Source organism: Thunnus albacares, chromosome 19 (genome assembly GCF_914725855.1).
Source record: "Thunnus albacares chromosome 19, fThuAlb1.1, whole genome shotgun sequence".
NCBI lineage: Eukaryota > Metazoa > Chordata > Actinopteri > Scombriformes > Scombridae > Thunnus > Thunnus albacares.
In genome coordinates, this window is record NC_058124.1 from 22215411 (window position 1) to 22240900 (window position 25490).

At 38.6% G+C, this 25490-nt stretch overlaps 1 protein-coding gene across 5 annotated transcripts in view; it reads right to left on the reverse strand.

The window, feature by feature from the left end:
• The window catches only part of pleca (plectin a), a 102107-nt gene extending 78311 nt beyond the window's left edge, over window positions 1-23796 (reverse strand). For 3 of the 5 annotated variants that reach the window (XM_044334854.1, XM_044334853.1, XM_044334852.1), the window contains exons 1-2: window positions 23589-23796; window positions 21910-22123 (exon numbers count right to left, since the gene is read on the reverse strand). In XM_044334854.1, the coding sequence (XP_044190789.1) occupies window positions 21910-22123; window positions 23589-23591 (217 nt within the window). In that variant the 5' untranslated portion in view covers window positions 23592-23796. Of the gene's footprint in view, window positions 1-15731; window positions 16001-21909; window positions 22124-23588 lie in introns of those variants that run through there. The other 2 variants (XM_044334864.1, XM_044334861.1) reach the window with 1 other exon arrangement.
• Between the last annotated feature and the right edge of the window lie 1694 nt (window positions 23797-25490).

Consider the following 25490-nt stretch of genomic DNA (forward strand, 5'->3'; position numbering starts at 1 on the left):
CACAGAGGACTTTTATCCACTAAATTGAGCCTATCAGGCAGCACTTTCTTCTCAGAAAGTCCAATAATGTCCAGGGGCAGACACAGCTCATTGAAGTCCTTTAACATTTTTTGGACTTGTAAATCTAGCATGCTTTTAGCAAAATTGGATATTTTTTTAATGACTGGATATAACGTTGGGGGTGAACAACAGAACACAGAGAGGATATTTTAAATAGTAATAGAAAAACACAAGAGTAACTGATAACAGTACTGATGGCTCTGATCCATTTAGGTGTCAGTCAGCATGAAAAAAACAGAGTCCTGGCATTAGCATATCTAGATGGACAGAATTAATGTTATTAGATGAGCCTGATAAGACAAATTGTCTATTAGAAAGATAAACATTTAAACGCCAAACTGCAGTAGTGCGGAGAGATGCATTTTGGTGTGATTTTCATCAACATCAAGGGTGGCAGACAGTTAAATTAACAAATGATCACAAATTAGATCACAAATACTTGGACTAGGGATGTCAACAGTTAACTGTTAATAGGTTAACTGCTGAGAATATTTTTGACCGCTTACACATATCGGTCTATAGGTTAATTTGCATACACACTCCGCTAACGGCAAGACAATTATGTGTTCACAACATCAGATATTCTTTTTGAATGAATATAGTAGTGGTTTTAAAACCGACTTCTACACAGACTGTTGCATTATGGGTTGTTTGTAGCATTAATGTTGCTAGGTTAGCAAGTGTCTTAAAGTCTGTTTATAGTGAGTGTGTTAGAGTCATTCAGCACTAAAAGTGAATCATTAGTCCGGTTTAATGTGCAGGAGTTTCTGAAGGTTGGTGTAACATCTTTTTCTACCACGGAGAAAATAAATTCATGACGAGTGAAAACGAGTCCAAAGCATCTTCCAACGTCTCTACTGCAGCAACGGAATATGTCAAACTGCCAAATACCACTGTCACAGATGATAAGGAGCTCAAAAAGACAAACAGGCAGTCGTATAAATGCTGACAGCTGGAGAAAATCATTTTTGACTGCTTCCAAGAGCCTGGTAGAAGAGTGTGTGAGTATGTAACTATACTATGATGTATATTATATTCAAAAAGTAATGTTATTTTTCCAAAAACAGCTGTTGGAAAAGGGGGGGTCATCTTATAATCAGGGTCACCTTATATTCGTATTATTATTTATATTCGTACCTCGAGCCCAAGTACGTTATGCCATCGAGAGCTACTGTGATTAAACGCACTGAAAAACACTTTGAGGAGAAGAAGGATGAGCTAGCTCTGATCACCTACTGTTGGACAGCTCTCACAAATGAAAAATGAACCGGTTAGTTACCAGTTAATGGGTGTCAGTTTGTTCACAGCAGAATTAACCGAAACTGACATCCCAAGCTTGGACTACCACAATTATGGAATCAGACAAATTATGCACCATGTGACTGTTCAACAAGCAAATGTGTTTGATCCAGTAAATCTGAAGTCCTCCGTCAGTGAAGGTAAAGAAATACAGCTTGTCAAGACCAAGCAGCCTCCGCACTGTAGCAGGGCAGCAGTAGAGCAAACGGCTTGACATGAAAGAAATGAAGCCTCTGGTGATGACAGGGAGTCAAAATTACACACCAACTGGCAGACCACATCTGAAACATCATCTCAATTGGAATATTATAAAAAGAAATAACGTATATGCCTATTTCTCTACATAAATGTACACTTTTCATACTGTATCCTCAAAAATATGACAGTGGTATAATATTCACACCTTGACAGACGTTCACATACTTGATGCTCTGAGAATGTGGAACTAGGTTACTGTGCAAAACCAAAGCTTGCATAACATCTTATGAATTCACAGCTTGCTGAAAATACAGATATCCGTTCCAATAACCAGAGACAAAGTGTGAGACATCTGATACATGTGCAAATAATTTGTTTTTGTTTTTATGTTGTTGTTGTTTATTCCAAAAATACCATTCTTCAAAGGTATTAACTAATTAGTGCAGGTCTTCAAAAAGCAGTTGAAGTATTTGAGGATAAAGGAAATTAAGTTTTCTTGCGAAATGTCATTACGTGACATACTAAGCCACCAGACTCCAGACCCTAATCATAGCCAAGTCTCATGTTCCTCTTAATCAGAGGTGCAAGACCTGACAAACTCCCTTCACTCCTCTCTGGGATGTGGTTCTTCCCACCATGCCGGAGCAGAATCGGTGCACTCTGTGGTGGTGGGGGTTGTCCTGGGTCAGCTCCAGACACAAGCCAAACTCAGACATGACACACGCCATCAGGGGGAGGAGGTGATACAGTCCTGGGTGTCATCCCTCACTGTCTAGATTCATCAGAGTTACTGTATATCAAACTCCATGTGCAGTTGTTGCATCTCATCTGCACACACATATACAAACAGACACAAAGCACTCAGGGAGTCATCTGTCCGCAGCTAAAAATAATCTGTTTACTATTGCCACTCCCTGCTTCTCTCACACATAAAAAGGGCAAATTCTACAGTTCATGTGAGCAATATTTCACAACAAGGCGTCCTGGTATAAAAAGATAAAAATAAAAGATGAGGTGTAGGCGAAGAACGCTATGATGTGAAGCAGAGTGACAATTCCCCCACAAAGTCTGTTATTTCTTATATCAGGACATCTCGGAGTGCGTTATTGCACATGTACCACATACCACATGTAAAAAGAAAAACTGTGTTCAAATCATCATCCATAATTTAAGGCCTGTGCTTTTTTGTCGGGTTGAATCAGACTAATTTTCCCCCTTGGTGCGATTAGTTTGAGCAGGTCTGAACATATCAATCGTATTTGGGGTGTGGACCAACACAATCGTACAGAGACCCTTTGAGGATGTGGTCTTGGTCCGGTCCCAAACAAACTCTGGAGCGGTTTGTTTGTTGTGGGAACGTGATCTGACCTTGATCTGACCCAACTACTTGGCGTATTCTGTGAGCTTGAAATAATGCTGGGATGTGGATGAGCAAAATCAACAGTTGGTAGCAACTAGTCGGAGAATGACTTGAGGTCCAACATGGACTAGCACAACAATTGGCCAGAGGAGCCTTTTCAGGACCTTCTTCCTGTGTTTACGTTCTTGCTCACGTTCTCTCATTTTGGTTCGCTAGGATTTTTTTCTGTGTGAGAAGAAACCGAACCAAAGGGAAAACACACCAAGTTTACCAACTCATTCCATTCAGACCAGAGCAAAAGAACTATATGTTTGAAAATGCCCTGAAGGTGGTTCGTAATCAGTTTGACCTATAATACAGTCCATTTCATGAGGAAAAGTAAATGTAACATAGCGTAAAGCAGAGGCACTGTTGTTACTTGCAGTTTCATATACTTTCCAAACTGATTTAAAACAGTGGTTAGTTGACCAGAACTATGTTTGAGGTGTATACAAAGGTAACACACACGTGCCAGCCAATCAGAACAAGTATTATCTGTTGACTGCACAATATGGACGACATGTCTCCACTTCCTACCGCTACGCAAAAGTGAAGCCAAAATATCTCATTTCCGGGTGCTGCCATCTTGCTTGTGTGACATCATTTGGAGCCAGAGTCTGCGCAGTAGAGTCAGGCGAAGGGATGATGGCCTGCAGGACGCACCCCCTCGCCCGCCTGATGGAGGTTTGAGAGTGGCTGTCACAGCTGTCAATCCTCACATCACACCCCCTTTTTATATCATCAAATAACTAATTAAAAACAAATTATTAGAAAAATGAGCCCTTGGTCAAACATAAGTGTGATAGGAACAACCTAAAATGATAGAAACCATCTTTGGGAAAAAATTATTTGATGTGTTATTTGATTTTTTAGTTTGGCTCATGTCCCATCCGCTAACATGGAAGGGGCGGGACTTATGACCTATACTGCAGCCAGCCACTTGGGGGCGATCAAGTTGTTCTGGCTTCACTTTTGAGGAGCTGTCATGACGTCCATATTTATATACAGTCAATGGTATTTTCCATGTCCATGGTACAGTATGATCATCAGTAATAAATCTTAGAAGACCAAAATGACAGAGGAGTCACTGCAAAAGCAACTGTGTGTGTGTGTGTGTGTGTGTGTGTGTGTCATGATGAAAAATGTTTTCTGAGGCCTGTGATCGTTCAGATCTACAACTCTGAAAGAGAGACATTCAAGCTGTCTTTTTGCCTTCTGTGTAGCATTGATAAAGATCCACTAGAGGCTGTTCTAGGGCCACCCGGAAGAACCGTTTATTACCAAAGAACAACAAATCCATTCTGTGTGAATGGTGTTACTGATAACTGCGACCTTTAAGAGAAGTGAAGATGCAGTCTGTTTCAGATCTAATTAAATTATTATAGTGATACTGAGATATTTTGAAACACATGGTCATTCATGGTTCAACTGAGGTGATCTTTCAGTAAATGCTACCAGGAAATGAATGTGTATGACATCTTTGATATTGTCACTTTTAAATGAAAGCCTTGTATTTCTTGACCAACATGCTCTTTAAGTTTCTCCAAAATGTTCTGAAAGTGATTTATAAACAGATGGTAGAATTTTCTCAGTTCATCATATACTTTTAAATCCTTTGTTTTAAGAAAAAACATGAAAATGATCTTAACTAGAGTAGCAATGTTTTGAAATGACCGGAAGAATTTTTGAATAACTCATAAAAGACAAAATACGCCTTTTGATTACAATCTTATCTCCATTTACTTTTGTTCCATTTTCTCCTAACTCTGATCAACACCTATGAGCTCATTGTTTTCCTGCTCAGAAAATTAGATCAAAAGGTGAGGTTAAATCGATGTAAAAGCTGTTATTGTTGAACCACCATTACAGATCCATGGCTCATAGCTCTGTGAGCGCTGCAAAAATGTGAGAGGGGTAGCAGAGTTGGGCGTGGATACATGGAAAAGGCAGCAAGCCTTCTCAAACCCAGGCACCCTGCAGAAAAATAGAGTGCATGCCAACCAGCTCACTACTGGCATTCCTGGCATTAGTCTGGCTTACTGTTGCATGGCAGAGCCAGGGTGTTAGCACTATTGTTCCACACCCCAGGACCAACAGGAGGCCAGGATCTATGTACTCCCTGATACACAGGTCAGGCTGAGGGATGAACGGTCAACAACCACATAAAAAAAAAACAAAAAAAACAGGGACACACTGGGTGTATTGTAGCAAGGCTGGAGGTGGTGCACAAGAAGAGTTTCCTCAATAAAAATAAAGCAGACAGAGGAAATAAAAGACTGATAACCTGTATAGACTAGGTATATCAAGCAATAATTTGACTGTTGGGAAATGTGATTGTTTGCTTTCTTGTGAAGAGTTGAGAAGATCGACACAACTCATATCTGTACAAAAAATCCAGAAAAACCAGTAGCCACTTAGGTTAGACTAGCATCAGCAGTGCATACAGATTTCTAGTCTTTATGTTAAGATAAACTGACTGAGTCCAGCTTTAAACCAAGGGGCAACTACCACGGCTTGAGGTTGAAGCCATTGTGAAAGTCCCTTAAAGTGCCACCGACGGCCACTAGATGCTGGCTTCAGCTGACTCCCACTCAAAAAGCAATTATTGCTCCATTAATAAGATTTGAAGACTTATAGTAGCTTTGATGTCTGCTGTGTGGGCGTTGATTGACAGCTGTGATTGACAGTTGGCTCACCTGCCGCTCTCCATGGCTCCAGGATTCGCACTGAGTCGGACTACTGTTGGATAATAATACTTGCCCTGTTAGTACACTTTAGCTAAAGTAGCTAACGTTAGAACATGTGTGCAGCGCACAGTGTTCCCAGTAAACTAGCATTAGCTTCGGTCCGAGATAGTGGGGCGTGTTTCCAGGGCGTGGAAGGCAACGACCCACACTGTTTATTTGGGGTCCACACAGAAAAGATGTGTTGACGACCATAAGCTGTGTACAGGTTATGTATTAAACTGACAGATGAGAGAGGTATTGATTTTCTCAACTAACTCTTGGCAAGAAAGCAAATAAGCATACTTTCAAAACTGTCAAACTATTCCTTTAATCAACTCCCAAACCAGATATGTGTGCAGGTATTGAACTACACTCCATGATATAGAGTGGGGTGAGTGCAAATAACTATTTGGAATGATATTTAAATCTATTTCAGGATCACAATCTTTTATAGCTCGACTGCAGTGCACTCAGGAGGGATAAAATGACCGTTTGTATTTGACTGTATCCTGGAGACTGAAATCTTCCCGCTACCAGACAGATTTCTCTTCTGGCGATACCATCCTCTCAGGCAGATTAGAAAGACCTTCTTCATAGTGTCACTGCTATCTATCAATATTCTACCAGACGCACTTATTGACTCCGTATGCTACAGTTTCTGTACACTGTGGGAAAGTAAATACTGACATCATGAGGTTAATTGTTAAAGACCAAATTAATTCTTTTTTACTAAAAGCTGTGAAACAGGAAGAGCAAATTTTAAAGCAGATTCGGGTGAAACTTTGAGCAGCACAAGCAGGAAGAGGCAAAAAAATATCCATTCAAACAAACCTTATTACGTTGAAAGTTTTTTTTATTATCAACTGATTTTGTGATTTTGATTTAACATCTAATAATTTAAATGTCTTAGTCATAATTGCAGGGAAAAAGTTACCAGACTCAAACATGTCTTAAGTCTGATCATCAGCAAAACTAGATTATGTTTTACAATTTAATAAAATTAAGACACAGTTCTTTAGCAGTTTAAACAGTTTATTTTTTAAATTAATAATCTAATTATTTCAACAATAGATACACCTTTCTTAGACTTTAAATAATTCAAAAACTTTGTTAAAAGCAGTCAAAGTTTCCAAAAATATAAATATGATGTTAAGCATGAAAGTTCATTTTCGACTTTGTTTTTCTGGAGCTTTCAACCACATTTCAGCAGATGAGGAAGACCATAAGATGTGTTTGAAAGCGTCAGAGAAAGCTAGTACAGTAAGTGGACATTTTATTTGGTCAAAATATTGGACTATTTATCTTGTGTCTGGTGTAATTTGTCTGGCTGCACAGAATAAATTTCGTCAACATCCACTGAAAACAAACAAACCTACTGTATGTCTGTTGGTAGTTTGGAGGGTTTTAAAGAAAAATCTAACTTTCAGATTCAGTTTTAGATTAAAATCTTTCTTCAGAATGAGTATTTTACAGTGTAGTTATATAATTTATGTCAGCTGTTATTGACTCTCCGGGTTTGGGAAGACACTAATCCTCCGCTCTAACACAAATCCCATCTCAATTACAGCAGTTCAGTCCGTCCTCTCCTGTCCCACCAGCAGACTTTACCAGGCTGGGTTCACTTTACACTGCTGCATGGTTGGGATTTGTATTTCTCTGCAGACTTGAAATGGTTGCATAGAAGAAACCAGACACATAGTAAAGAAACCAATTACATCTTGATGTCATTTATTATCAAAGGGGCTTTTGACTGTATGAAAGAATGTGAACTCATCTATTACTGCCAGATAAAGTGGCATGACCAATGGAGACTATGCTGGGAACCTGGTCTTGTGCAGTAAGAGAACAGTGAAGTTTTAGACCAAGTGGCATCAGAGAGGGCAGTTTTGACTCAAAGTTTCTTACCCTTAGCAGGCATAACAACTTTTTATGGTTTTTATTGGCTTCAATATAATGTCTAATATGTTTATTGATCTTTTACATGGACACAGGAACATCAGAATGAAGTATTAATTGTGGCCATGTTTTAATTTCAGATTATTTTCAGGGTTATTAGCTTCCATTTTTGGATAATTTCACAGCTCATTGTGGATCATTCTTGCTTACTATTCAAATAAAAGAAAAAAATATAATAATCATATGTGATATATTGCCCTTCACGAGTCTGCAGCTACATTAAAGTTTATAACCATGTCAACTGAATCAGGTCTGAACACAAGTATTTTTCCATTATTTTTGTAAAAATCTTGATGTGGTTCCATAGTTTTTGAAGTATTTATCTGTTCCACAATCTCCAGTAGAGGAACTTTTTAGGGGGAAAGCAATCTGTGGCAGACAGCACCACAGCTTGCCCAGCGTGGTTATTGATTGATTTAATGGATAAGGCTTGAGTTTTTCTATATTTTTCTTATTGGCAACAAATTTCATGTTCAGAGCCAAACAACAATGATCTTATCCTACTTTTAAGTGTTGTGTGTTTATCCAAAGCCTGATATATCCTCTAAACATACGTCAATGAGTCACATTGTTGCACAAGGTGACATGATCCTTTGTCCATGAAGAGTTTGATTACCGTTACAGATTACTATAAGCTTGTTCAGCAATGGCTCCAAAGATTAAAAATATCAATAAGATAGCAAGTCATACTAAAGTTCTTTGAGAAATTTATAATGTAGTACAAAGTCAAGAGGTTGTGTTATGTAGCACAACAAGCTAGTGAAGCTCTGTAAATGGAACGCTTTTGTGAATGCGCAGTGGCAGGTTACTATCTTATCGCTATTTTTACTCTTTGGGAGCCGTTTCTAAACAAGTTATGATAAACAAACTCTTGACGGATGAAGGAACATGTCACCCAGTGCAGCGGTGTGACTCATCAATGTGTCTTTAATAGTTTTTTGGCAACAACGGAGGTCTACGGCACAGAGGAATAAGATATATCAGGCTTTGGATACACACACACAAAACTTAGTTAGTAGGATGAGTTCATCGTTGGTTTGGCTCTGCACATGAGATTTGTTGACAATAAGAAAAATGTAGAAAATCACCAGCCACGTCCTTTAATTCTGTTTTATATCGTATTAAACTGAACATATTCAAAGATATTGTTTGTGGTTCCGCAAAGCTGTGACATGCATTTATTAGTTTGATTTTGTAGCTTAAATCAATTAAAGTAATCAGTGATTTTCATTTTTTCAGTTCAATTTAACTTGAATGAATTCTATTAACAGTTAAAAATGTATATTGATCACCTTAAAACTGTTTTTCTTCTTTCCGCAGAAGCACAATTTGCTGAGATTCATGAAATTTTAATGACATCACTAATACAGACACATACACGTACACACACACACACAATGTACTCAGCACACAATATAATATATAACAGCTGCACATGTGAACAGACACACGTCATCTTACAAACTTATGTGAAGTAGCAGACAGGTGAGAAGATTCTGCTGCAGCCTCTGAATCCCGAGTAATTTACAGCACACTAAGCCGTCACAGCCCTGCGGGGATAGAGTGTAGGTGTGAACATATGTGGAGATAATATATGAGTGTGTCCTCTGTCAGTGGAGGTCATCGCACTGTGAAGCCCTCAAACAATACAAACAAAAATAAACTGTCTCTGTGTGTTTCACATCTGCAGAATGAGGTTTGGAAGGTGCTGAAGGAATTTTAGAAATGTTTAAACATCATTAGAAAAATTGCCTGCTCATACGTAGGTTAAGGAAACTATAAAAACTCCCACAAAAACACATTGAGATCAAGCTAAAACAAAGCTGTTTCATTATCATGAGGCACTGAAACGCTCTGAGAGAAATAAAACTCTGCTAATGTCTCTATTCATGCATACAGACTTAATCATATTCCATTACTGAAACTTTCCTCTGGACCCACCATGCACACAGCCTGCCTTCCAGCCGCAAGGCAGAACGACTGAAAAACTGATAGATGAGAAGAAAACTGCCGTTAAAATCACACATCCACACTTTCCACAACTACTTCCAACAGCTACAATCTGACTATTTTGGTCTGATTGGTTTTAAAGTGCTTTGAATTGCGGATTAGTTTATCTGCTGTTTCTGGTTATGTGTGTTCACAGACGCCAGAATAAAAGGGACAATGAGACTTTTTCCTCTCAACTCAACAAAGCCAGGTATTACGGTCATAGCGATAATGTCTAAGCCTACTCTAACATGTTGGACCTTTAAACCCAATCATAATCAACCAAAGTGATCTGACATGGTGTTGTGACAGAAAGGAACCAGGAGAAGCGAAATGCTTCATATGGCCACATCTATCTAAAAGAAACTAGACCCTTTTATTTTTCTTGCCTGGATGTGTGTCCAGTTTAGAAGTGTCTAGTATCTTTTCACATATAATTTAACACACCAGGTTTTCAGGAAACTGGTTAGAGCACTATAAGACACAGACATTTCATTGTTCTACTAATGTAAATAGCAGGTGCTCTTGGTGAGCACCTGTGCTAAAGTGGTCTTTCATTAATGAGTAATGTGTCCATCTGTGTTAAATTAATAACTGGGCAGTTTTGGTGCCAGTTCAGCGTTACTGCAGCAGCAGTTTCATCAGCTGTGTCATATTGATTTCCAATCTAGTGGACATGGGCTGCTTGTGGTTGCAACAGCACTAAAACTGCTACCATTTCGATCTGGAATAACCCTGATGAGAGGAGGGAATGTATTTCTTACTGTATTTTAGTTAAAAACGGTAGGCGGCTAGGCTGAGATTGAAAGAAGTTGATGTGAAAAGCTTCACTAGCCTATTACATCATCCAAAGCTGGGTGTCCCCCCACGTCAAAACTCATTCTAGCGCCGCTGTGCGTGTTGATACTAATCAGATTATGTCAGCAGATGATTGACGAGCCTGCTCAACAGCCTGGACCAAGCAACATATTTATCATACACACATGAGAGTGACATTGATGTTCTCATATAACTCTCTGCAAGAAAGCCAATAAGTGCATTTTCTAAAATTTTTGAATTAGTCCTTTGATGACAAACTTCTAATACTGTATTTCATGGATAATCTTTACATAATACAGCTAAATGGTAAAATGCCTTCACTCTCTCCCTCCTCAATACTCTGTTCCAACTCCTTCACTCATCTCATTATCTACTTATTATTCTCTGCTCAGTCCACATCATTCTACATTTGCAAGTTTCCTTTCCGAAACGAAATTAGTGTTAATGGGTAGCCATTGTTGCTGTCCCTTTATTTAGCTTCAAACGTAGCGTAGCCTACTAGCTTAGCATCTAGGCATGAACAGTTAACACAGCCTCACTAACTGTATAACGACGGCGTGTGTGCCAACTGTTCCGCCTTCACAGAGAGGATATCTCTTCTAGAGAGATGTGACATGTGCATAAATATTACTATTTATAGTACAATGGCTCAAGGTAGCTGATATCTTTATTAATAGCTACTGAAGCAATAAAGAAACACTTCCTGCACCAGATTTTATCATGGCTCCCAGAAAGATTTGATTAGTAGTTATTGATTAGTGGTCACCATTACTGTGAGAAGAACATATATAATTGCACTGAGAGACTCAATACAGATACTGAAAGATGCTTCCACAAAACAACAGGTGCACTATGTTAGTGAGATGAGGAGACTTATTTTCCCCTTTTCACAACCTGTGAACTGGACTAATTAAGACTAATTTGTCACACCTGTGTGTGTGTGTGTGTGTGTGTGTGTGTGCGTGCGTGCAAAGTGCACAACTTACATGTATAACATAACTATTTTTAAATTTGAGGTCAAGTTGCATGAAACTGATCTGGGGCAAGTACTGGAAGTGAAGTGTTGAGGGGGTTTTCTCTGCGGACGCTCTGGCTCAACAGTGATTCACAAGACAAACTTATCGCAGCCATTTTAGAAGTGAACCCTTTTGGCATTTACACACGCACATACTGTAAGGCATACACATACTGCAGAGTCCAAACGAAGAGACATGGTCTGTTATAGCTACATTTCCCAAATGTTCTGGCTTATTTTAGGTCTTTAAGAAGGAGTGGGACACTGAATACTATTAAAATCCACCTCTCGGGCTGGATTTAGTCATAGACCTCCTCTTTACTGAGTAAACACAAAGATGAGATCAGCAAAAACAAAGATCTCATTGTCTATTGAAGAACGCTCGAATGACCAAAAGGAAAAACAATAAATTGATTAAAATGTTTTTGTTTGTTTTTTTTTAATAAAAGATTTTATTTAGTGTTTTGTTTCCTTTTTCCTTACCAAGGGTGTTTATTAGTTTCACCTCTTACTGTTTTACTAGTTTTGGTAGGTGGTGCATTTCTTGTTCCATTTTTCTTAAGGTATAAAGTTCAAAAAATACATTTCATGTGTTTTAGGTTTATAGCAGGTATTGTAATCCTTTTCCGTATTAGTTAAAAAGCTTCTGCCAGGAATAATTCTCAACTTTCACCTGTAGGACCGGGGGCTCAGTCTAGTAAGAAGTCCACCAAACAAAACAAGAGGAAACTCCAATCAGGGGCATCAGAGTTTAAGATCACTGGTGTTGACAGGTGTAGGTGGGTACACTGCAATTGTGCTGCACAGTCTGGCAACGGCATCGTTTAAACAGCTTTGTTCCAAGAAGGTATCTAAAATCAGTAAAATGTGACTTGCACTTACAGAAAAAAACATGATTTGATGCTGCAAGACTTATAACATTTGTAAAACATACAGTTAGACTTATTGTCATTACAGCAACATCTCATTGAACTAAATGTCAGAAGTCTTTTCAGTTTGTCAACCAGAATAACTTGAAGACTGACGGAGTGGACTCTTGGGGTATATTTGTGGTGAGTATTTAAAGCAGAGGTGCATGTTTTACACTTAAAACACGTCTTCTGTTACTATTATAACACAAAGCGCTCCACTCAACCACAGTTTATCATTCCTATGAGAAACTCAAGTTCACCTGTTGCAATAACTTAAGCAAATGACTCTCACAAGACAGCTGGTACAGGAATAACAACTTGTTGAATGTGACATTATGTAATATTCATGGGATTCAGTGCATACATGATTAAGAAAAACAGTTCACATCCAACCTCCCTGGTGGTAAATACAAGTTGTGTGACTTTTTCAGACTCTGATGTCTCTCACCAGTGTTATGAATGTTAAGTGCTGACACTTGAGGTAAAAGTAGAAGAGAATCCATCACCATCAGCAAACCAAGGTACTAAAAATGTAAATTATCCATTATATTCACACTGATCATTAATGATAACACACTCAGTGTTTCTTTCAAGTTGCAGCAACAAGGTGTTATTCTGTTCTTCTGCTTCGTCTGATACGACATGAATACTGCAGTAGGCAAGTTTTTCAGCTCACACACACACATATAAACTTGAGCAATGGCTTTGGAAAAAGGGTTGACATCTTATGACAAACCCCAAAACAACAGACCCACTTTTAGCCCCAAAAAAAAGATCAGCTTTACACCACAAGGAGCAGTTTGATGAAAACAAAAAGTACTTTCACCCTCTTATACTCCACCTCCTTTTTTCACCCTGATATGTGTCCAAACTTTCCATCCACTCTGGATTTACAATTATCTAAAACAAACAGCATCAAGTCAAAAACCAACAATAAGAAATGGTAACAGGAAGTGCGATTTTGGCAGAAAGACTAGAGGTTATGACAGGGGCGTGGAGCACCAGACTGGTGCCAGAGGGGCACAGCAGGAACACTGCCCACAGTGACACTCACAGTAGGCAACCGCATGGGAAGAAAATTACTAGACTAGAGTTCCCAACATACCAAGACCAGAACCAGGCCCATTTGTCTTTATTGACAGTTGTAGCTGGAGTGGAAACTGTGCCCACAGTTATGATTTTTATTTTTATCCGGACATTTTGCCAAAAATGTTCTTTCTCAGCCACAATGTCCTGTTTTAAATTAATACAGTTTTACACATGGGCTCTGTAAAAAAAAATGCACAGTACAAACACAGATTTCTACTCAGTGGTTAAACAAGAAGGGGGGCTGCCTCTTCACTTATGTCCTGTATTGAAGATGAGAGGCGTAGAAGAGCACAGCTGTCCTGTCAGCCTGTGTCCTAACACAAACCACCTCCAGATGTTGCTGGAATTCACCTGCATTTATTTGCTTGTTGAGCTTGGAGTGACCCATGCAGACAAGATGCAGCTGGTCAAAAACTGGTCAATATGACACCTGCTGATCATTTCCTCCTCTTCCATGGCTAATACAGGGTGCCCTGGTGAACTAGAGGTTAAGGCTCCAATCATGTATGGCAATATCCGCGGTTTACGCCCTAATATCTTTCTCCTCATTTCCTGTTATACCTCTATTGTTGCTGTCCAATAAAAGCATAATATGCCTAAAAATATAACTAAAACAGAACTAATACAACTAATTTTGTTGTTAAAAGCAACCTGGTCTGTATTAGAGAGCGATGATGTCTTAAAACAGACAGACAGGTGTAGGTATTTGCATCAAATATGCAAATATCTACACCTAGTAGCTAAATACTGCATCATACACTATAAGGCTTGCTCTGTGAGGGTTTAAGACTCATGCAGAACAGTACTTGAGCAGTTGATTGTAAGTAGACTTGGGCAGAAAATTAAAGCGAGAATGTTCCATTAATGCTAAAACTATTGATGATGATCATTAAAAAGCAATCTGGTGATTATTTGTTTGATAAATCAGTTAACTTTTTGTTCTGTAAAATGTTGGAAAATTGTGACAAATGGTCATTACAGTTTCCAAGAGCCCGAGGTGACACAAAACCAAACCAACAGTACAAAATCCAAAGATATTCAATTTGCGATCCAGCAAATATCTGGTATTTTGGAAAAATATTTGACATAAAGTACCCTGTGCAGTTTCTGATCACTATGGTACAATGTTTTGATGATGTTTTTTTGTTTGTATCTTGTGCACGTGAACAAGGACGCACACATACGAGCATGAGGGTGACGCGATACACATTCCTGCCAGTGGTTTCTCACTATTCTACTGACAGGAGGCAGTAATGTGTCAAGAAAAGTAGCAATGCACCAGAAAAAGGCAGAGAAGAAGAAGGATCCTTGTCAATGTAAACAATGCAGGTTTCATATTTTTACAAAACTTAATTTGTTTAGAAGAAAACTCCACAGGGTGCCTTTAAACAAATTACATTATTCTGTTGATCAACTAAATGATTAATGAACTAACTGTTTCAGCACTACTTCTGACAAACTAAGTCGTTGCTTTTACAGATTAACTAATCAAGCTTTCTATTGTCAAATCTGACATTTGAATCTATTTGTTCGTAAAGGACGGCAGCATATAAGAGCTAATCTTGCAGCGCAGAGGTCATGATTTCCTCCCAGATTTTGCGTTGGTCAATTTCAGACTCATGAAATACAATAAATAAGCAAATGACAGGTGAAGCAACATCTTGAGGCTGATCTGGCTTCCTGTGTCTGAATATAAACTCTTGCAATGCTTTCTTAAATAAAAATAAACACCGTCAAGTCTTGCCAACATTTACCCAGGCATAATCAGGTGAATGTCCTTCTGATGTGCCTCTATGCTGGCTAGCAGCTCTTATCACTCATGTTGCAGTCTTGGACTTGTGCCATTCAATCAAGGGCCAAATGTGTCACCTCTCTGCGGCCATACCGCCCAGTGATTCCCCTGTATGCAAAGGAGGCTGCCGGGTCAGAGCCGAGGACACAGAACTGTGTTTTATTAATATTCGCTCAACGTGTATGAAGGCTACAGCTCAGCCTCTTCACAGACAGACATCTTTGCTTTAAACTCACCCAAGGAAGTGACTCAGTCATGCATCACTTCCACCAAGCCCTCTTCAACCAAAGTACATCTAACCGACCAATATGGAACCAATTAATACTAGTAAGTCAGCAGGGTTGACAAAATACTACAGCATTACTCACTGAAGCATGCACTCACTCACTCACTCACACACCCACCTCCCATTCAAACATGCTCTTCAACATGATTCTCAACTGTGCAGTAAAAGAAGAGAGTAGGGCGGTGTTGTTACCTTTATACTTCTCTCTGACATTCTCATAGGCTTGCACATAGTCCTGCTCCTCTGGCAGCCGCTGACCTGGGTCAAACATGGGCATGGACATGGCCTTGCTGATACTGAGTCAGGGTTAGGGCACCTTCCTTTCTCTTCAAACTTTCCTTTTAACTTTCCACAGGCACTGTCCACCTCTTTTTTGTGTCCTCTCAGTGCTGATTAATCAAAGCCCCCCCCTTGGTTGTCTGTCTACCTATCTGTCTGTCCCCACCTTCTTCCTCACCCACACTCAGTCACTGTATTCCCTGTAAAGCTGTAGATTTCATTCCAGACCACCACCACCACCACTCCCCTCCTATGCTTGAGAAATACCCATACACTCACACACACACACAGATATCAGACCCTCCTCTTAAAGGCACAGAGGCGAACACACACACACACACACCACAAAGATAGATACCAGTTGAGGCAGAGCAGCAGATCCCACAAACACACACGCACAAACTCCACCCCAGATAGAGAGAGACACACATGGCTACCTCGGTGAAAAAACAAATGACGGAGCGGTGTGGGGTTATTTGAGTTCCTGCTGCTGGAGAAACTGGTGCAAGACACGGCCAGTGGCTTTAAAAAAAATCCCAAAAAACTTACATGGTTCTCCTCAAAGTCACGTCATATTCCCAAAACTGAATGACGGCAGATTGTTGAGAGCACCACACCTCTTTAGTACAGGACACAACACTGGATCAGAGCTGGATCACACAGCTCAAAGCTGAATAACAGTGAATATGTGTGAAAATTACAAACACAGCCTAAACTAGATGAGACTAAAACTTTGAGACTATACAACCGCTATCTAACTATCTATGTGACCTTTTCCAAAATAGCAACATGTCAGTTCACACAGTGGTGATCCAGCCATCATTCTCACAGTGATTTAAGATTTTAGAAACATGCAAAAGATCAACCATTTTTGAGTTTTCATGATTTATTTAAGGCATTTATAAACCTGTGGGCAGCACTGTTTATAAGTTAAGTGATCCAGACAATATCAACTTTAATTTCCTGCTCATATTTAATTTTGGAAAAGTCCAAGTGAATAATTCCAGCTATTTACACACATCTGCATAAACATGCGGCTTATATCAAGAAAACTACTAGAAAGATAAAATATGGATAGAGTCCAATTCTTCACAAGCCCACAACAAACAGTTCAACTATTACATTCAAATGACAGACCCTCACAGATGAAGCACAGACAATAGATGCCAAGAAAAACTGCGGCTCCACTTGGATCTTCCCACGGGGAAGTGGTTCTTGGAAGAAGCACTGAGAGTTATCTCCGACAGGAAAATTGGAAAACATCAGAGAGAGAGTGCAACTTTTTTTTTTTTTTTTCAAAAAACATGTGAGTCTACACCAAATTTTCCAGTGTTGATCAGAGAGAGCACATTTTTCAGCACTGATTCTTTGGATTCTTCAGAGGATTTTGCAGTGAAGTTATTCGATTATTAACAATAACATAAGTTCTCCTGGATGGAAAGGCATATCTGTTGACAGTTAAGCCACATCCGCTTTTTTTTTAATGAACTCCTTTTGTTACTGTTGATCATTAATATATATTGGACAGGCCTTTTTTCACAGCAGACATTGTGCACAAGATTTATTTTCCACCAATTCATTGTCCCAATTCTAAGTGTGAAATTTCTGCACTATACTATGTCCTCAAAACTTCCTATAATGGAATTAAAAATGTAGTGGCCATAGCTAAAATCACAATTAATAAAATCACACAAAAGTGACATCACACCTGTCAGTGATGGTGCAAAATGATGATGACTCATAAGTGTCCAAAATCACGACTCAGTGCTCAGTATAAAGCAGTAAGTTGTGATTTCCAAACACTATTAAGTAAAATATTGACTGTTTATTATGTAAGGAATAGTGAACAAGTGAACAAGAAATGATTTCTGACTTATCTAGCAGGCAAAGCACAGCAGCAGCTAAAAATATGAATGATGGTGGCATTCCATTTACGTGTCTCAGTAACCCGTGACAGTGAACTTGCAAGCACAACGTCAGGGCTCTGACGGTGACGCACTGTAATGGAATCCAGTAGTTATTAGTGATATTAGGTTATTAGTTACACCCGTGTTTTCCCCAAGCAGCACAATTTAATAATATTTATAAAGTAATTCAGTCCAGAACAGTAATACATTCTCATTCTCACTGTTAAAAACAACAAAATATGGCAGATATCCTCGCAGCCTGAGCACATGTGTGTGTGTTATCACTTTCTCATACTGCGGGGGGAGTTTGTGTTTACTCAGCTATCAGGAAAAATGAAGTCAATTTCACCAGCATGAAACTGCAAATTGCAAAATTTTCATATATAAATCATGACTAGAATGTGAAAAATATGTCAACACTCTGAGACACTTCGATAATCAAGCGCAGTGTTGCAACGTTGAGTCATCCAACTCAGAACAGTGTTTTTCTAACGGTGAGTTATGACCTGAAACTGAGTTGCAGGAGTCTTCTGACAAGAATGATGATGTGCTTCTCTGCAGTGATCTTTAGTACCTCCAGCATTTTCAGCTGAGGTTTTTAAAACTCCATCCATCTCCAAAATGCATGTGGGGAGTTTCAAATAAATTATAAATCCATCTTTAAATTGAGCCAACTTTCAATTTAATCTAAAAATAGGAATCCTCAACACTAGAAGACATTTTTTACATAAACATTAAAAGCAAGGATAGAGTAGGAGTGCAGGAGTATGGCAAAAATGATTTTTATACAGACATGTCAACAACAAAACTGTTGTTTATGCAGCAGCGAAACAAACAGTGATCAAACACACAATTAACCTGCAAACAGGACGCACCTGAATTGATACAACAGGGCAGGCAGTGGTTGCAAAGCAAAATTATTACAATTGATAAAGTTGAATTAACTGTGGAGGCCAGAATCATGACATGTGCAGCCCTGAAGATGGCAAATTTTAAAGTGCAACTCAGATATTGCTTTAGATATTAGCATGAAAAGTCCTTACATGAGTAACAACAGTGGTTTGTTTGGAGTGAACGGCAGGAACACCTTGCAGTTCAAGTGACATGACAGAGCGCCACCTACAGAAATTCAAATTCCATCAACAGAAAATCCAGGAAAATATTGTCACTGTATAGCAAAAACTGACTGATCAACTCTGGGAAGTGCAGCACAAACCATTATATCAGCAACAGCTCAGTACTGAACCTGTCGCTAAAATAATTACAGTACAACTTTATAGGAGATTTTAAAATGCAGACTCAGTGCTTTCTTCAGTGATATTGCATATGACATTATACTGTATATCTGCCACATTACGGGTGTAAAAAAAACATCCCACTGTTTTGACATCGCAGGCCACCGGATGGTGTCTCTCAGAGACAAAGTCTCACTTTTGTCTCTCTGTTTGCTTGTCTGGCTTTGGCCTGAGTGATTGACTGCAGTGCCAAACAGCCCTCCCACACATCACCAAACTACAGACTGTGCCCTGGCTGTGCCACTAATTTATGTCCTCTGTTAAAATAAAACAACAACACATGTGAGGATGGATACAACCTCCCCCTCGCTATTCATTGACTGTTTTTCTGTGTATTCACTGGTTTGTGTTTGTAAGACCTTGCCTGGTTACCAGCTTTCAGGTTATCAGCATGAATACCAATTAGGGGTTGAATCAGAGTCAGCATTGGGATAACGAGTTCCAAAGTTGTATATTACTGTAATCACATTATTTATACTACAAGGCAGTAAAATATTAATGTTCCAGTTTCAGTAATCACTGCGATGACAGGTCATTAGTAGTGTTATATTCTTCCTCTTAAACTTCTTCAGTGATAAAAAAGTTTGGCTTCTCCTGACTTTATGACATGGGTCACTTACACATTAATTCATTCGTTTGTTGATGATCAGCCCCTGCTGGTTGTTATGAGCTAATGACAGTGTCCTTATTTTCACCAGCACTTAATGGTTTTGTTTTTTCCACACTCATCACTCATTGCTGACATGAACAGGGTTGACAAGAGCTGTAACTATCTGATCAATAAACTTGCATGTTAGTAAGCTACAAAAACCTCAATACAGTCTTCCTGACATCTTATTTAGCACCGGTCAACACTGCCGGCCTCTCAAACTGTCTGCAGCTTGATAACAAATGTTCCTGTCTCCGTTTGTTGTGATATAAAGCCGCAGCCTCGTATGTGTCTCACAAGGCTAATGAATCGGACCAGGGCCATTATGGCAGCCATCCAGTGAGACAACATTGATACAGTCGCCCTTATCTCACATATTTCATCCTTGGCATCCTGTTCACGTCAAGAGAAGAACATTTCTTTGAACATTTAAATCTCCAGAAATAAATTAACCAGATACTGTGTCCCAAACACTCTCCCAAGCTCTAGATCATCAACCTGTCCTGCACAAGTGCTTGCAATCAAACAGTCCTGCTGCTGCTGTTGTCTGTACAGAGATAATAACACCCAGTCACACAACACTACTGCAGTACCCCACCCCACTAAATCAATATCAGAGACAACCAGGGAGAGGGGGGTTGGGGAGAATGAGGTCTGTGTTGCTGTTTGTGGTCCGAAGAGACAGTCTGAACTCTACACCACAGGAAGTGCTGAGGCAGCGAAGTCGTCATCTGAGCCCTGCCTCAGTGTTCAGACAGTGAACAGAGGTGGAGGACCTGCAGAAGCCTGAGAAGCTCTCTGGTGGATACAGAGACACTCCTGGAAGGTTGAAACCCCCCAGAAGAAATAAACGAGCATAATGAGAAATGGTAATTATGTTGTAATGCAATATATCTCAGTCAACTGCCTACAAGGGTCTCTGGGGTAGTGAACACTATATATGTGACTATGGAATTAATGAATGTTGATATTTCTTCTTAGTACTATGAAAAGGGTACATGAATATGAACCTGAATATATGTATGGAGGGGGGTGGGGGGGTTAAAGGTTAAATCCCAATGGATCTATATGGATTTTTAAAGGGAATATACAGCATTTTATGGAGAATAGAGATAAATGTAACCCAGACAATCCACCTGATAAGCAGCTGCAGGATAAGACACACTAGCTCCTCAGCAGATAATTATTATACTGTATATACACATCACAAGAACACATGACTTATCTATATCTTAGTTATATCTTCAGTATCTTCTTACCAAATGTTGTGTACAGCAGATGTTCATCAGTAAATGGATTTATGCTTAAAGTTAGCAATGATTGTGGCTAAACAGCATAAACTGCAGAGCAGGACCTCAACAGTTTGGATGTAAAGATATGAGGAACAGTTAACAAGCTGTGACATAGAGCCATTGCCTGCATAAAGCCATGTTGAGTTTTTTAAAAAGCCAATATTACAGGGAAACTATTATGTGAAAGGTCTGTGCATGTTTACATCCCTAAAGCCGATGCACAATATTTTACCCTCTAATAATGACCCTGGTTGGCAGTGAGTCACTAGGCAAGCAAACAAAACAATGACAATAACAAAGATAGAAATCCACCCAAGAACAAGTCAGCCCGTACCTCTCCTAATGCTTCAACATGAGTTTTCACATTTCACCACTACATAAATCAACAGCTTGAAAGCATAATAATGCATCTGCCAAACACCAGCTAAAAGAAATATCACCCCAGACACCACTATAAATTAATTCACAAATACCAGCGTAGATGCCAAGACATGACCTGAATGCAGGTCTGTAGGACAGAAACACAACACAGCCAGCAGCACTGCAGCTTCTGAGCTTACTTATATTGGCAAGTACACATGCACAGAACCAAGCCAAGAGATCAAGTCGTAATATGAATGTTAGCATAGGCAACAAATCCTTAGCTTGAAGTAAAGCAGTGAGTCAATAGCCGGCAGCACCAACAGAAAACTCCAGCTTTCAACTTGAAGTTCGCATTTGAGTCAACAGTTATGACAAACTATTGGCAAATGGAGTCATGAAATGCCAGCAGCAGCAAAGACTTTGACATAAACATGATGTCTTCTGCAAAGCTACATAACTAGACTGGTGGCAGGAGAGCTTATTAAATGCTACTGCACATGAAGAGGTAGCAGCAAGTTTTTACAGCAGAAAAGTTTGCAAGTAATCAGTAAAAAAAGGTGGAGCAGAGTACTGACGGCTTCCTACCTGCGATCCGGATTACGGCCCTCTCTGCTGGGTCCAGCACTTCTCCAGAGGCTGACTTGGAGCGCTTGATGCGATGGTGTTTGGGCAGATTCCAGGGCAGTGTGTCTCCAGGGGACGGTGAGCAACTTATTGAACTCAGATCACTGGAGCTCTCTTCCGACGCTGCCCTGACCAGTGGCCTTCTCTTGGGCTTGTCTTTCACCTCCTCCATAGTCTGGATGGACCCAAGCGAGGGGAAAACGACAAAGATGGAATTACAGTCTGTATATTCTGTATCGGTTACAGTGCAGTGGTAACACAACCACCAAATATTAGTGACAGGTAGTAAGTCATCATGGCCCTAAAAAAAGCTATAATAATAGCTACACATTGGGACAAATGTAAGACAAACCAACATTTTGTGGCAGATATTTAATATTTAACATATTGTAAAATATATAGTCTGAGGATATACAACTGAGTTAATTACAGGTGGGGAGATTTTGCCATACTATATGGCTACTGGATCTTTTTTTTATGATTTTTGGATCAATGTGATGAAGAACTTTGGTTTGCTGTGTCAACAAATACACATATTCTCATTTACTTCTTTGTCTATAAACAGTTACTCAGCAGACCTTTGTCACAGCAGATATTTTGATTAATCATAGCAGGAAAAATGCAGGTGTAATTAATAACATTAACAATGGCTGCATTTTATTTAGGTTTCCTCCTGTTTACAAATAAATATATTAGTAAGTAAACATGTCTAGAGCTGCAATGATTAGTTGACTAATCAAATTAGTTGCCAACTATTAAATTAATCAACAACTATTTTAATAATCAATTCATCGTTTTGAGTCGTTTTTAAGAAGAAAATTCTCAAATTCTCTGACTTCAGCTTCTCAAATATTAATATTTTCTGTTTTCTTTAGTCCTCTATGAGTAAACTGAATATACTGTTGGTCGGGACAAAACAAGACATATGAGGACGTCACCATGGGTTTTGGGAAACAGTGATTGTCATTTTTCACCATTTTCGTACATTTTATATACAAAAAAACTAATCGATTAATCAAGAGAATAAATGACAGATTAATCAATAATGAAGATAATCGTTAGTTGCAGCCCTGAACATGTCAAACTGCAGGTGATGGGTACTTCTGATCACATTTTACCATCAGAATGACAATCAATATTAATGGATAATTCTAACAACTTTCAGCTGAGTTGATACTGAGGTACTGGAAAAACCCTAAAGCACTTTCATTGAATGGATTAATTTGTTGACTAAATCAATGTCCTGTGAAATAATGTTAACCAGAGGATTATAGATATATGACACAAATAGAAATAAAATATGGGATAATTTCCTTGTTTTTCTTATAGATTCTTAATTTTTTCCCCCTTTTCATGTATATTCTGTTGTTGTTGTTTTTAAACTGTGTTGTGTTGAAAATCATTTGTGAAAAATTGTGTCCTTGTATTTATTTCTGTTGTTATATGTTTAAAATAAATAAACTGGGGAGAAGAAAAACAATATTCAGTTAAAGGCTCTCGCAAAATTAACAGACATTCCTTTATTTTGTCTTTCAAAGTTTCTCACATTCTCCTGTAAGCTATTAGAAGTAGTCAGTTTTAAGACTAAAAGGTCTCAAGGTGTTACTGTTGATGTTAGCATTTTGTCTTTTGGGTCTCACCATCTTGAAGCATTACTTCCCATGATGTATTACTTCTTGGACACCTGAGAGATGTTGTCAAGTCCATTTCTGTGGTATAAAAACTCTGTGACTGGGTGTGACACACTTTCCACTCATTAACAGTTTTAATTTCCTCAAAACAAGTAGTTAAGGTTGCATTAGAAACCGCCAGTAAATTAAACTTAATTACTTCACACTTCGGGAGCTGACTGACTCCAGCGCAAACTAGCTGTTATGTCAATTAAGTTAGCCTAATGGTCCAGTACAAAATTACTACAAACAACCCATAATGCAACACTCTCTTAAAGCAACAGGCTCACTGTATAATCAAACAGGTGTCCTCAGCAACCCCAGAACATTAGCTGTTGTGAATGAAAATGCTACCATGTTAGATAATTATTTATATGTATCCTTTTCAGAACCACATCTCAACTTCAACTGAAAGTGTGCGCTAAGTGTGTGGCAGTGATAAATAAAGCGTTCAGAGCTTCAGTGGCTTCCTGTTGTGTTTCTAACCAGACTGGTTGCAGTGGGACAGCATATCTAACTAACCACCTGTAAGAGATAGTGGTGTTCTCCTTAAGCCACAAAACAGTAATACGGCCAAATTTTAAATTTACATAACAAAATCATCTTATGTTTGGGTCTATATGGTAAATTTATATGATAAATGTCCTTAAACACTTAAAGATCCCTTCCAGGCATGTATAAGTATAATTATAAAGTATTAAAAAGTAAAATTACCATAATATAAGTAAAATTGCCACTTTCAAATCTTTAAAATGACATCTTCCTCTTCTACCTCATTAAAAATCCCAGAATCTATGAATATGCAAATATTCATTTCAGGTTTACCTGCTGGACACAGACAAGACATCTCCTACTGCACCGGGAAGTCCATTCACAGTGTTTGAGGCTTCACGTTTACAAGTAAAAGTCCTAGATTCAAAATCTAACTTAAAGATCCCCTCCAGACATGTTTTAAAATGTATATAAAATACTGTACTTTGAATAATTATCGTTATTCCACAAAAAAAGTTCAGTTATCTCATTAAAATCCTTAAAACACATGCACTCCTTTTCCCTCATTAAAAAATCCAGAATCTATGAATACTACTACCTACTTCACTGTGAAGTCCATTCTCAGTGTTTGTACACCGGAGCCTTCAAGTTTCCACATCACACTCATGAAAGTTGTATACGAGAGCATGATTGGCTCCAAACTAGTTGTGATGTCACAAATACGGTCGTAGATACAAACCTTAAACTCAGATTGAGTGCAGAGAAACTCTTCATTTTGAGCAGGTGAATTTGAAAACAGCCTTACACTGTCACACTCTGCACATACATGATTCTGTACAACGAAGCTCAAATATCCAAATGTAGGAATAAGAAGAAAAATACATTTTTGAGAGGAATATATTTTTAAGTGAAGGGGGACTTTAAGTAAAAGTACATGTATTGGCAGCAAAATGTACTTGTACTACTAAAAGTAGTCACTATGCAAAATAGGCCGATTTAGACTTATAATAATTGACATATATGAAGTATTTTATGTCTTGGTATGTTTTAGATGTTTTTTTTCTTTTTTTGCACATTGAGCTAGGAGTAAACATCAACATTCTGTCATTTACATGTATGTTCTTCAATAACAATAAAAGTCTAATTTGAAATAAATATTTATCATATACAGTATATTACTGGAATACTAATTCTGCAATACATTTAATGCTGTCAAGGTAGAGCTAATTTACTATTGCTATAGTCTCCATAATAATGCATATTTTCTGAACTGATTCTATGCTTACATGTAAATTATTGATCTGAAATGTAACTTTAGCAGTAAAATAAATGAGTAAAAAGTACAATATTTCCCCCTAAATATGGTGGAATAGAAGTACA